The sequence below is a fragment of the Myotis brandtii genome, unplaced genomic scaffold (genome assembly GCF_000412655.1).
Source record: "Myotis brandtii unplaced genomic scaffold, ASM41265v1 scaffold454, whole genome shotgun sequence".
Taxonomy (NCBI): Eukaryota; Metazoa; Chordata; class Mammalia; order Chiroptera; family Vespertilionidae; genus Myotis; species Myotis brandtii.
This window is the reverse complement of record NW_005367354.1, coordinates 3444852-3458527: the sequence shown is the minus strand read 5'-3', so window position 1 is coordinate 3458527 and position 13676 is coordinate 3444852. Positions and strand designations below refer to the sequence as shown.

The following is a 13676-nucleotide window of genomic DNA, read 5'->3' as shown; positions in this document are numbered from 1 at the left end:
TCCTCCTGGCAGACAGAATCCCAACTGATTTTTACAGCCAGATGTTACCTGGCCACCTCTTCCTAGCTCTGGTGCTCTGGGCTGGGGAAACCGGCTTGGGGTTGAGACCCCACGTTCCCCAGGGGGAATCTTTGCAGCTGAGATAGCCCTCCAGTATCTCAGCTGCTGCCCATGGGAGCAGGACCAGTCCTTTTCACATCTCCACCCTTCCTACCAGTCTCGATGCAGCTTCTTCTGTAAATCCTTGATGAGACTTCTCTTCAGCTAGTCTTCAGTTGGTTATTCAGGTTGATTATTCTATGTTTTAACTGTAATTACAGTTTGGTCCTGGGAAAAGGTGAGTGTAACATCCATCTACCCTGCCATCATCTTGGATGTGCCTAGATCATTTACTTTTAATGTCATTTATGTGATTATCAACTTGGTTACTTATTCTCCTTTTCTTTTTTTTCCGCTTCTTTTGGATTGTATATTTTCTTTATTACTCACTAGAGGCCCGATGCACAAAATTCGTGCAAGGGTAGGCCTTCCTTCCCGCGGCTGCTGGCACCAGCTTCCCTCTGGCACCCGAAACCTGGGCTTCCCTCACAGCCCCGGCTTCATCCAGAAGGTCATCCAGAAGGACGTCCAGCCTAATTAGCATATTATGCTTTTATTATTATTAATTTTATCTCCTTGTTGGCTCATTAGCTCTAACTATTTGCTGCATTATTGCCAGCCCTGGTGAGCTTCAAAGAGCACCCCTTTCTTTCTGTCTCAGGTGGTTCCCTCGCGTGCACACTGATCAGTTTAACTCACGCCTGGAGGAGGGTCTGCACATCTCCAGAGTGCTCTCTCAACACAGCTTGCTTCTTTCTGGTACTTTGCCCTGAAAACATTGCCTGCTTTGGCCTCCTTACATTCCCAGCTCTGTCTATTTTCTTAAAGATGAATTCTAGGTTCTGCCTAGGTTCTTCCTTCCCGTGCCACAGTCTGGAAACTTTCCAGGCAACTATAGTGCTCAACTTGTTAATTTCTCATCTTTTGGGAATCACTTTACTTTGTTTCCTGATATCCAATGTTATGAATGGACCCAATCTGATTTGTGTCCTTATAAGAGGAGGAAATTTGGATACCCAAGGGTGCATGTGCACAAAGAAAAGAACATGTGAGGACACAACAAGAAGATAGCCATCTGTAAGCAAAGGAGAGGGTCTCAGGAAAAACAAAACTGCAGACACATTGATTTTGGACGTTAAGCCTCCAGACCTATGAGAAAATAAATATCTATTGTTTAAGCCACCTGTGATATTTTGTTATGGAAGCCCTAATACCATGACATAGCGTAATGTCTGTCACATAGTAATTATTCAGCAGGTATTTAGTGATCTGAACATCTCTATATCAAAAGGCAAGGACTATCATATTCATCTTTGTTTTGTAAGCATCCAGCTCAGTAACTAGTACATGGTACTTACAAATACTAAAGAAAATATGAATGAGTTTGGCTGAAGCACAGCCTCTCATAGAGGGCTACAAAAGCGAGGGTGAATCTGTGGACTTTATTCCTAAGTAATTGGTCCAAAATAGAAGATTTTGAGAAGACTACAAGATTAAAGCTAAAATTCCAGCAAAATTAGCTAAATAATGATATGTGCTTGAGGGCTAGAGAAGGGATGCCATAAAGACAAAGAATGAGAAACAGTTAAACATCATACATCACATCTATAAGATAATAATTATGGTCAAATATCTGATACTGGTCACGCTTAGAACCTACAAATTAAAATTCTCTGGCTAACATATTTCATTTCTGTCCACATCATGCTCAAGGGAGAGAATCTGGGTGAACACTTAGGTAACATAGATAGCTTTCAAAAGGTTGGCTTTTGTCTTCTGTGTATATGCTAGTTATTTTCCCAAATGGCTAACTATTCGGCAAAACAGAACACTGTAAGCTTTCAAATACTCATGGGAGCTTGTAAAAGTAATACAACATTCATGTAATTTCCACTTGCTACACAACAGACCCTGAGGTTGTTTTTCTAATACATAACAAGTGGTTCTATTGCTATGAAGAAAAAAAAAAAAAAAGGCCTCATGACTATAGATATGAAATAATCTGAACAGAACCAAATCATGCTTTTTGAATTTTTGCATCTAAAACAGTGAAGGAGTAAAGTTACAAATGTACCATGTCAACTCTGAGAGAGCCATATTTTTTCATTATACAACTGCATTCTGTAGTAAAAGGTTGTTATGCACCAGAAATCATTGCTTCTTTCTTAAGAGCAATATTATTTCAATGTGGTTGTAATTAAGTTACACAGGGGAAAATACCTGGATTGATCTTCTCAACTGGCTTTCTCTAACCACTCAAATTCATTTTTCACTATCAGTCCCAAATTTTTGTTACAAAATAAGAATGAATTTTAAATGTGGTTCAAGGAATGGAATGAGAATAAAGTATAAAGGGTCATTCTAATGCAAGTATGCAGTATCCACTAAGAAACCAATTTATAAAAATTAAAGTCCAATTTAAACAACAATAATGATAACAAGGATAAAAATACGAACTAACCTTTATGGAACACTTGCCACATCCCAGGCACTGTGCTAAGGGCTTAACATATTTAGGTTGAACCATATGAAAATGGTGACTTCATAAAGTTTAACCTAATAAATGTTCTCACATAATCCTTACAACCATCCCAATGAGGAAAGTACTATAATTATCCCTATTTTGCAGATAAGGAACAAAAATTTACAGGGTTTAACTTGATCAAGTTAAAGAACTAGGCAATAGATCTGGGATTAAAGCCTAAAGCACAAGCTCTCATCACCTGCTACACGGTTTCAGCAACCTTTGTGTCTTCAAAAACTGACCGGCTAAGGGTGTAGGCACTCCAGTGCTCTCACATACTGCTCAAGGCAACTATACAGCAATTGTGAAGGTTGTACCCTCACCAAGGACCCAGCAAGGGGATCAAGTGAGGCTGACATCAGCCCATTCTTCACTGCCCAACTGTGGCTGCTGCAGATGCCATCTACACTGAAGAAAATGGCTATTTTGGCTAATAGTTGCCATGATACTGCTGGGAGAAGTGGGAAATTGTGAGAAAAATTTAAGATTCCAGATTAAATGACCTACAAAAGATACATCTTTTTTGATTCAAAAATTTCACTTTAAGAAATTTATTCTAAGAAAATAATTAGGGATGTGTACAAAATTATAATATAAAGATATCTATCAATCTTATATCACAAGAAAAATCTAAAAAAAATCTAGTATATCCAACAATAGGGTATTAGCTATTATAGCATGTCTGTATGATTTAAATAATACAGTAAAAATATATAAAATTCATAAACTTTTCACCAAATATTATATGAATGACTAAGTTTATAAAAATTGTATTTTCATTTTAGTAAAAATATTATGCATGCATGCATTCCATATATAATGAGTGTGAAAAAGAGAGGGAGGCAGGGAAGGGGAGAGGCAGAATACTAGGTAATGAAATTATAGGTAACTTTAATTTTCTTCTTTGTTTTTATCTTCATAAATTTTTATGTGATATATTTAATAGAAAGTAAAAAAGAAACTAAACAAATAATAGAAAGCTTAAGAACTGTTAGATACCAAGTGCAGCTATGTAAAATTGTATTCTGCATCCTGGAATTAGGATATGTGATTTATTATGGTCTAAATTTAGGCCCCCCCCCCCCAAAAACACACAAACAAACAAAAAACTATTTCATGTGGAAATGAGAAATCCAGGTCATTCTAACATGTGGCCTGAGTTGAGGACCACTGCCCTTAAATACACACATAGAGCAAAACTGTATTCTAAATATCTTTAGATAACTGAAACAAAAATGAATTTTTTAAAAATAGAAAGCATCTTACATGTATATCATCTGTTGAAGAAACAGAATTCTCACTAGAATGAAAAAAAGAATATTGGCCCTTGTCAGCTGGGAGCTGGCCTGGCACTATCAGCTAGGCCTTGGTCTACTCAAGTCAAACATACACAAATTTAACCAACATCAGAAAAGGCTACTCTGTGACCACGATGGATCAAGATAAAAACATCCCATAAAGATCATCCCATAATGATGTCTAAACAAAGAGGCCACCCTTTAAGTTGCAGGTTTATATATAATGTATAGTTCTTAAACACACACAAGATAATACCTGTATTCCACACTTGCTTATTTCTGTTTGATTAATAATAAAATATATACAACAAACTGCTAATATTATTTATTTCTAATGGAGAAATTTTACAGATTTGGTAAAAAGATTTTAATTTTTTCTAAAACCATCTCTTAACTCTTTGATTTGTTATAAAAAGCAAGTAGTATTTTGGCAGTGTAAATTATGATATCTTAAGCCCTCAAAAAGAAAATTTAAAAAAAATAAAATAAACCCTGCTCCCTGAAGAACCTATATATAAGTTAGTGTGAACACAGAGGCACATAGTGCTATACTCTAGATCAGGAACTGGACTTGGTTCTTCCTGTCCATGTGGGTGATTTCCTGTGTTTTAGGTTAGACAATCTTTGGTAGATTTATACAGCCCATTGTTTTCAGTAGTCCTTGGTACCTTATAGTTTGGATACACCATAATTTATGCTTACTTTTGTCCTAACCACACTTTTTCGTGATTAGAACAAAAGCATAAATATTGTTCTAATCACAAAAATAACCAAAAAAAATTCTATCCTGGATAATATGAATGACTGCTGCTTCTTTAACCCATCACAGCTTTAGCCTTGCTCCATTCATCTTGCCTTCCAGGTTCTTAAAATATTGAATCACAAAATTATCCACACTTCTTAAAAGTGTCCAATCCACTGCAAAGTCCTTCTTCTTTAATTCCTCCCTTAAGTCACTAACGCAAGTGGACAAATCTACAAGGTTCACCATGACATATATTTTCCTTTGACATTCATCTTGTATAACTACAGATATGTTCCTGGCAGTCTTCCCTGGAGGGCACTGAAAGAGTTGGGACTGACTACTGACTTGAGTACAGGGTGGGATCTGGAGTAAAATAATAAAATCACATAAAAATATCTACAAAAATATAGAACAGGTAATGCCTACATAAAGAGGTCTTTTGACATGTAAACATATCCTGTAATGAGTTCCCACAAATTCAAAATTCCCAGCGTTTATCAGCACTGGTGATGTTGACTAAATAATAAATTTTTAATTAAATTCTCAATCAGTTTTCCATTTTACCTAAACAAAATAGAAATCTAAGTATAGAAAGTTAAAGGTAAATGATGAAACTAAACCCTAAGCATAATACATAGAATAAAATCCTCTAAATTAAGTACATTTACTTTAATAAGTTAATAATTTAAGTACATTAGTTCCTCACCAAGAGGAACTAAATACAATAATGTCATTAAAATAAATTAATCTGTTTGAAACATTAGTATTTAAACTTTAAACCACCTTCTCCATCACCAAAGTGAACCCAGCCCAATGTGTCCTTACCTCCTGGGTCCTTATCTGGATTGTATTCTAAAGCATTGCTACAGATGAGGTCAATATCTTTCAGGAAATCCTTCGAAGTCAGGTAATTATGCTTATCAATTTTAGTTATTATTGTTGATAAATCCATTGGTTCCTTGATTACTTCAAGATAATCTGAAACCTAAAACAAATAGAATATTTTAATAAAAATTACTTATGGTATGTCATATATCTACTCATAAAAACACAAAAGAAAACCACATAGTTATTTAAAAATTAAATCTACATATCTAAGAAATAATTAGATAAGGATAACAGTATAGAGCACTTTATGTTTCTAAAGTTACTATGTCATACTTTCCATGAAAGCTTCAGTTTCAAGCCATATCTAAATCAACTCTGAAATGTTCTCATCTTGAACTATGAAAGCAATTGTGTCAGCTTTTTTTTAATCCTTTGGCCATTCCTGAGAAGAGAATGTACAGGTAAATGCACTGATAAAGCATCCATAAATGTTACCTCGAAAAAAAAATTTTTAAAGGAAAATAAAAAGAAATAATGTGTTGTTTTTTAAACAAAACAAAAAAAAATTCTTTCTGAAGGGTGAATCGTTTCATGGAAAGTGTTTTCTGCTCCTTTGGAGTCATTACAAACACTTTGACTTAATTATAACAAAAACAAGCAATGCTTTCATGACTAGTAAAAGATTTGCTGAACTTGTCTCTAAATATAAATAAATCTATAAGCAAAAAAACACATTTTGACCTATGTGCCCAATAAATTATGTTTTATATCTCTTGACCAATTAAGAAAGCTCTATCAACTTACAAATATATTGCCTTCCCCAATGCAAATCTCAAATCAAGTAATTAGGTCTATTACAAAAGCAGTCTTGCAAATGTCTAATTAGTCCAGGACCACATTCTGGGACAGAGTGATTTCTGCTCTCAGAAACTATAAGCAAGTTTTCTCCACTGCAGATGGCATTAATGCCTTGATTTTAAAAAACGTATTATATGCCCATATATATGCATATATATCTGTATATATGCACATACACACATTTTATAAATATTTTTTAAATTTTAGGTAGGTGTGTGTGCATGTTTTCATTTATTTTTCACCCTCAATGAGGTGAAAAGCCAGTCAATCTCCTTCTGGGGAGGGAGTAAAGCTATACTGAACAAGCAATAGGTCCAGAAGATATTAGTTGGATTCCTGGCTCTGGCACTTAGCATACCTTTTGTGCATGACAGAAATGTTTTAAAAACCATAAAGCACTATACAAATTCATATTACTACCTATGCCTTTTTTCCCCTATGCTTAATTTTAAATTCAACATTCATTTTCTAAACTCTTATGTTCTCTGCAGTTTGCTTTGAAAGTTTTAGATATCTCACATTCATTATTTGAATAGAAATTTATGTTTTTAAGTTATCTAAAGGCTATCTTGGTTCCCCTCTTTATTCTTCCAAGAGATCCCTACTTTTCCAGCTTTAAAAGCAAAGAACCAGTAGAATGAAACTGAGAAGAACATAAAAGAAAGCTAGAGCCAGAACCGGTTTGGCTCAGTGGATAGAGCGTCAGCCTGCGGATTCAAGGGTCCCAGGTTCGATTCCGGTCAAGGGCATGTACCTTGGTTGCGGGCACATCCCCAGTGGGGGGCGTGCAGGAGGCGGCTGATTGGTGTTTCTCTCTCATCGATGTTTCTAACTCTCTATCCCTCTCCCTTCCTCTCTGTAGAAAATCAATAAAACTTAAAAAAAAAAAAAGAAAAAAATCTTAATCTTTAAAAAAAAAAAAAGCTAGAGAAAATATAGCACTTAAATAAAAGTTTCATCTGACTAGCATTTTCTATCCCCTTTCACTGTCAAACCATCATTTATAAACTTTATTCTAGCATAGATAGCATTTAAAATCTGACAATCTCTTCTGGTTAGAAAGAAAAAGTTTTCCCTGGCAAACACAAAATTGTTTACTCCCAGCATGGTAGGCTAACTTGGGGCAATCCCTTATCAATTAAGTGTCAGAGTCCCATATCCAATTTGAAATAAAAATACTTAAAACAATCTTAAAACGGTCTGATAGTTTTAAGATTATCTGAAAACACTAGGAGGAAAAAAAACCTGCTCTACAAATATAAAATGGTATGCATTAATTACAAAAGCAAGTCTGGCAAGTCCTGTCATTTCAGTGGGAAAAGATAAAAATGGTAGCTGTAGGTCATGTAAAGAATGTGGGCTTTAAATTTTTTAAAAACTTTGAGTCTTGCCTATATCACTTGCCAAAGTGCCACAGTTTCATAATTTGCAACATAAGGACCTTTGCGAGGCTGCTGAAAGGATCAAATGGATAAAACTACGTATTGTAGATAAATCCTATATAATAAAAGGCTAATATGCAAATCGACCAAATGGCAGAACGACCAGTCGCTATGACATGCACTGACCACCAGGGGGTAGACACTCAATGCAGGAGCTGCCCCCTGGTGGTCAGTGTGCTCCCACAGGGGGAGGTCCACTCAGCCAGAAGTGGGGCTCACAGCTGGCAAGCACAGTGGCGGTGGCAGGAGCCTCTCCCGCATCTGCGGCAGCGCTAAAGATATCCGACTGACGGCTTAGGGGAGCGGGCCTAAGCCATCAATCGGACATCCCCCAAGGGCTCCCGGACTGCAAGAGGGTGCAGGCCGGGCTGAGGGACCCTCCCCCTGCCCAGAGTGCACCAATTTTATGTACTGGGCCTCTAGTATATAAATAAAATTATAGATAGTCCTTTTATTTGGGGAAAAAAAAAGAATAGGTATTTTCAGACTTGCCAGGGGTGGAGGGAGGCGGACATAGTTCATTTTCACAGTTATAGATGAGGTAATAGTTCCAAATGAATCTGATCAGATTTCATAATGAGTATGCAACATTAAACTTTGAATCATCTCATAATTCAAATTTTTAAAAGAGATAAAAAGATTAAAACACCAAAACTGTTCAAACATGGAGTCTGAACTATAAGAAGAAGGTCAGTAAAGATCATATTGTGTTCATCCACACACTATATTATCCCAGGATAAAAAAATAAAAATAAAAAATTTTAATCTAAGTATTTTAGTAGATTCCAAATGGAAAATTTCTTTTCTCATCATCACAAACCATGCTCCCACAAGGACACAAAACAATGCACAAAGAAAGTGAGAAATTTTCCATCAGGAGCAGAAAAAATCCTTAGAGAGAAAAATAATTTTAGCTGCACAGGATATGCTTAACTTCAAGTAGCATGTTAGTCACAGGCATTTCTAAAACATGAAAGACACATTTCAGGTTTCTTAGCTACCTCTTTCAATAAAGTATACATAATTTGAGAAATGCCAATATTAACTGGTATTGTTTGGTTTAATATCAATTATGCTTGTAGAATTTATCCTGGAATAAAAATAGTCTAGTATGGACATTTCACTGAAGTTACTTTTAATCCTCTTCTTAAATTGAAAAATAAAAGATCACAAAGATCAATACTAATTAAGAGGACATATACAAATTGGTCATTAATTTCATCCAAAAGTCACCAAATATTTGCTGATGACATTGGTAGTTATCACATGGATTAAAATTTTACAGGCTAGGGGTAATTTATTCATCCATGCCTTTGCTTTTTTTCCTTCCAAAAAAAGATGTCAATATTTTTTTTTCTTTTAGCCAGTTCAACTTCACTGTTTGCACACTACTGAAACAAGACCTCTTCAATATCCACCGGTTTGCTGAAGATGTTAAAGCGTTTATCTGTGGCCAGCCTCTTGGTTACATCCCTGAGAAACAACCGCAACTCTCTTAAAGTATTTTCCTCCTGGTCCTCCATCCGAATTTTTTCTGATTCTGATAATTGACGAGGTGGAGAAGGTAGTGCAAGAGGAAGCACTTCCATAGCACAAAGACCTAAAGAAAATTGAAGAAAATGTTGATTCCAAGATGGCAAGGCCAGGACCTCAATTACTTTTCTGGCATTCTCTCACAATGTTCTTTTAAGAAAAGGAGAATTCCAAACACAGGTGAGCCACGCAAATCCAGCATGTAAAAATTTGAATGGAAGCCAGATATGTTAAGGAATAGTTTTACTTTATAAAATAACTTACAACAGGACTCCTTTAAAGGGCAAATGATATGATTTTAAATAATTTGATTTTGAAACATTATTTACATACAACTTATGAAAGATATTTCAAACCAACATAAGTACTGTATACTGATTTGCTTGTTTAAAACCTGCTTATCAAAATGGGGTTGCCTTATATGCATGAAAGTGAAATGGTCAAGTACCAATTCATTGATCCTTCCTATTCCCAAAGAATTCTGAGTTTAGTCTCCTATCTTCATATTCTTAGTACAACATAGTATGGATAGTAAATGGCACCTGCTGGGAGCAAAATAAAAGTAGAAACTGAACAGAGAATTCCAAAGACACAGCGAGAAGATGGAAAACTGAGCCTAAAGCATTACATATAAAATATGTGGTATACTATCTACCACATCCCCCCAAAGAAAACAAAAAAACCTTAAAAGGTAAAGTATTAACTTTTAAAATTACACTTCTCTAATTCCTTAAAAGACTTTCCTGGTATCATACTGAAGCTCAGGATTAAAGTTCTAAGGATTCTTGTTGATTTCAAATAGCCTCTAAAATGAAAAATCAAAGTCAACAGAAGCAACTCAAAAATAAAATGAATTATATTAATCATTAACACAGAAAATTCAGATCTATGGAACTAAAATATATCTAGGAGAATGGAAGACACTTTATTAAAATGAATCATTTTCACAATGAAGGATTTAAATACTTAGAAATATAGAAGGCAACAACCAATAATCACTAGGCATAAATTCCATCTTGAATTTCCCAAGGTTTCCAGGGGTGTGGGTGGGATTCACAACTATAGCCATTTGATAGGTGTTCATTAAAACAGAGAAAATGTGGAAAGGAGCCACTAAAGGGCCATCCTATATAATAAAAGCCTAATACATTAAGTATCCGACTGTTCATTCAAGTGTTCAACCAGTTGCTATGATGCGCACTGACCACCAGGGGGCAGACTCTCCGACCAGTAGGTTAGCTTGCTACTGGGGTCTAGCTGATCAGGACTGGGCGAGATGGGCCAGACACGCCCTGAAGCCCTTCCACGGTCTTTCCCTGACCCCAATCGTGTACCAGTGGGATCCCTCAGCCTGGCCTTCGCCCTCTCGCCATCTAGGACCCCTCAGGGGATGTCGGAGAGTTGGTTTAGGCCTGATCCCCACAGGCCAGGCTGAGGGACCCCACCGGTGCACGAATCCATGCACCGGGCCTCTATAACATTATAATGTGTTAGATGACATAACCAGTTAAAAACAAAGAAGTAGAATGAATATGGAAAAGCAAACACTTGGCAGGGATGGGAGATGTATTTAATATCCTACAAGAACAGCGACAAGAAACATAAAAGAACAAGGGGAGATGGCGGCGTAGGTATATGCCTGTCCTCGCCACCTCCCACAATCACATCAAAATTACAACTAAAGTACACAACAACCATCATCTAGAACCACGGGAAAGCTGGCTGAATGGAAGTCCTACAACTAGAGAAGTAAAGAAGAAAGCATACTGAGACTGGTAGGAGGTGCAGAAGTGCAGAACGGGCTGGTCTGGCACCCACCTGTGCCGCTTTTTTAATTGGGAGGGAGATTGTCTCTGCGGAGGCCACCTGGAGAAGCAAGGGGTCCCAACCCCACACCAGACCCCCCAGCCAGGGTCCCAGAGCTGGAGAAAGAAGTCCCTACAGGCAGTAAGAACTACAAGCTATAAAAACCAGTGATAATTAGGGCTCAGTGACACACAGGCTGCTGGAGACCCAGCTGTTCCTCTTAAAAGGCCAGCACCACAAACTGAACTTACAAGGTCCTGCTTCCTCTGAGCTCCAGCACCAGGGTGAGGCTCTGGGGAACACAGACACATACGAGGAGGAGCTGGATTGTCCAGCATCAGGTCAGGAACTCAGGGGTGGCTTTCTCCCAGCCGGAGGTGCTTGCAGGGATCACTGCTCCTATGCTGGGACCTCCCCAGTCCCAGGGCTGACTGGCAGCCATTTCTGTTTGCTCCACCCTGGTGATTCCCTAAGACCCCACCTCATCCAATTTACAACCCCACCCAAGCTGTGTGCAGCAGCTTTTGCATATGAATGGCCTGTTCTTCCTCATCAGGTTAAAATCTCTCAAACAAGCTGTAGCTGGGTCAGGGAGTCCCAAACATATCAATAAAAGGCCCAAGACCTGGCACCAGTGCCAGCCTGCCTTGCTTCATAGCTGGGCCTCATCTGGGCACTTCCAAATCTGATAAAAAGAGGAAGAATCTGCAGATCTCTCTGTAGCTCCTGCTGGATGGCCCCAGGCAGTGGCTCACTTTGCACCTCCTTGGAGATCCAAGGGCCAGTGTATGCAGTGGTCAGTGTGAGACCATACCAGATTACAACTCTACACGTCCATAAGCAACACACTCAAGGGGCAGACTCAGTGAGCACCAAAGCCCCATTGAAGCAAGTCCTGCTCCATAGGGGTGTCTCCTGCAAAGCAGCTCTCCCACTGTAGTCCCAGCTGGTCCTCACAGCCAATTGGCCTGGAGGTCAATTCCTCCCAGGGACACCCACAGCAATCAAGGCTCAACTACAACAAGACTGTGCTCACAGCCCACAAAGAGGCGCACCTATAGCTCCCAGCTCAGGTGACTGGGGAGGCCGAGTCACTGGGCGCTATAGAACACCTACTACACAGGCCACTCTACCAACTCAAGGAGACATAGCAGCTCTACCCAATACATAGAAACAAACACAGGGAAGTCGCCAAAATGTGAAGACAAAGAAACATGTCACAAATTAAAGAAATGGAGGAAAGAAAACTACTGGATATAGAGTTCAAAACCACAGTTATAAGGTTACTCAAGAATCTTATAGAAACCTCCAAAAAAAAAACGGAAAAGGACCAGTCAGAAATTAAGCATACACTGACTGAAATAAAGAATAATATATATGGATTCAACAGTAGAGTAGAGGATTCTGAGAATCAAATCAATGATTTGAAATATGAGGAAGCAAAAAAGACCCAACCAGAAGAGCAAAAAGAAAAAAGAATCCAGCCCTGACTGGTTTGGCTCAGTGGATAGAGCGTCAGCCTGCGGACTGAAAGGTCCCAGGTTCGATTCCAGTCAAGGGCATGTACCTTGGTTGCGGGCACATCCCCAGTGGGAGGTGTGCAGGAGGCAGCTGATTGATGTTTCTCTCTCATCGATGTTTCTAACTCTCTATCCCTCTCCCTTCCTCTCTGTAAAAAATCAATAAAATATATTTAAAAAAAAAAAAGAAAAGAAAAAAGAGTCCAAAAATATGAAGACAGTATAAGGAGCCTATGGAACAACTTCAAGCGTACCAACATTCGAATTGGGGGGTGCCAGAAGAAAAGAGAGAGCAAGATATTTAAAACCTATTTGAAGAAATGACAAAAAACTTCCCCTAACTAGTGAAAGAAATAGACTTACAAGTCCAAGAAGCACAGAGTCCCAAACAAGAGGAACCCAAAGAGGACCACACCAAGACACATCATAATTAAAATGCCAAGGGCTAAAAACAAAGAGAGAATCTTAAAAGCAGCAAGAGAAAAGCAGTTACTTATCGACAAGGGAATGCCCATACAACTGTCAGCTGATTTCTCAACAGATACTATGTAGGCCAGAAGGGAGTGGCAAGAAATATTCAAAGTGATGAATAGCAGAACTTACAGCCAACATTACTCCACCCAGCAAAGCTATCATTTAGAACTGAAGGTCAGATAAAGAGCTTCACAGACAAGAAAAAGCTAAAGTTCATCACCACCTAATCAGTATTACATGAAATGTTGAAGGATATTCTTTAAGAAGCGGAAAAAGAAGAAAAAAAAGATCAAAAATAAGAACAACAAAATGGCAACAAATACATACCTATCAACAATTGAATCTAAAAATCAAAATAAACAAATAAGAAATCAATGAACAGAATAAATTGGTGAATAAAATAGAATCAGAGGCATGTAAATAGAACAGACTGATGATTCTCAGAGAGAATGGGGGTGGAGGCCCGGAATAAACAAAGATCTTATATGCATACTAGAGGCCCGATGCATAAAATTCATGCAAGGGACTCTGCCCTCGTGGCCTCGCCTC

At 37.9% G+C, this 13676-nt stretch overlaps 1 protein-coding gene across 6 annotated transcripts in view; it reads right to left on the bottom strand.

Annotated features, from left to right (window-relative positions):
• The window catches only part of ATAD2B (ATPase family, AAA domain containing 2B), a 110636-nt gene that overhangs the window by 20281 nt on the left and 76679 nt on the right, over nt 1-13676 (bottom strand). For 5 of the 6 annotated variants that reach the window (XM_014546686.1, XM_005874932.2, XM_014546685.1 and 2 more), the window contains 2 exons: nt 9198-9394; nt 5492-5651 (listed from right to left, as the gene is read on the bottom strand). In XM_014546686.1, coding sequence (XP_014402172.1) covers nt 5492-5651; nt 9198-9394 — 357 coding nt within the window. The remainder of the gene's footprint in view (nt 1-5491; nt 5652-9197; nt 9395-13676) is intronic. The other variant, XM_014546684.1, reaches the window with a different exon arrangement.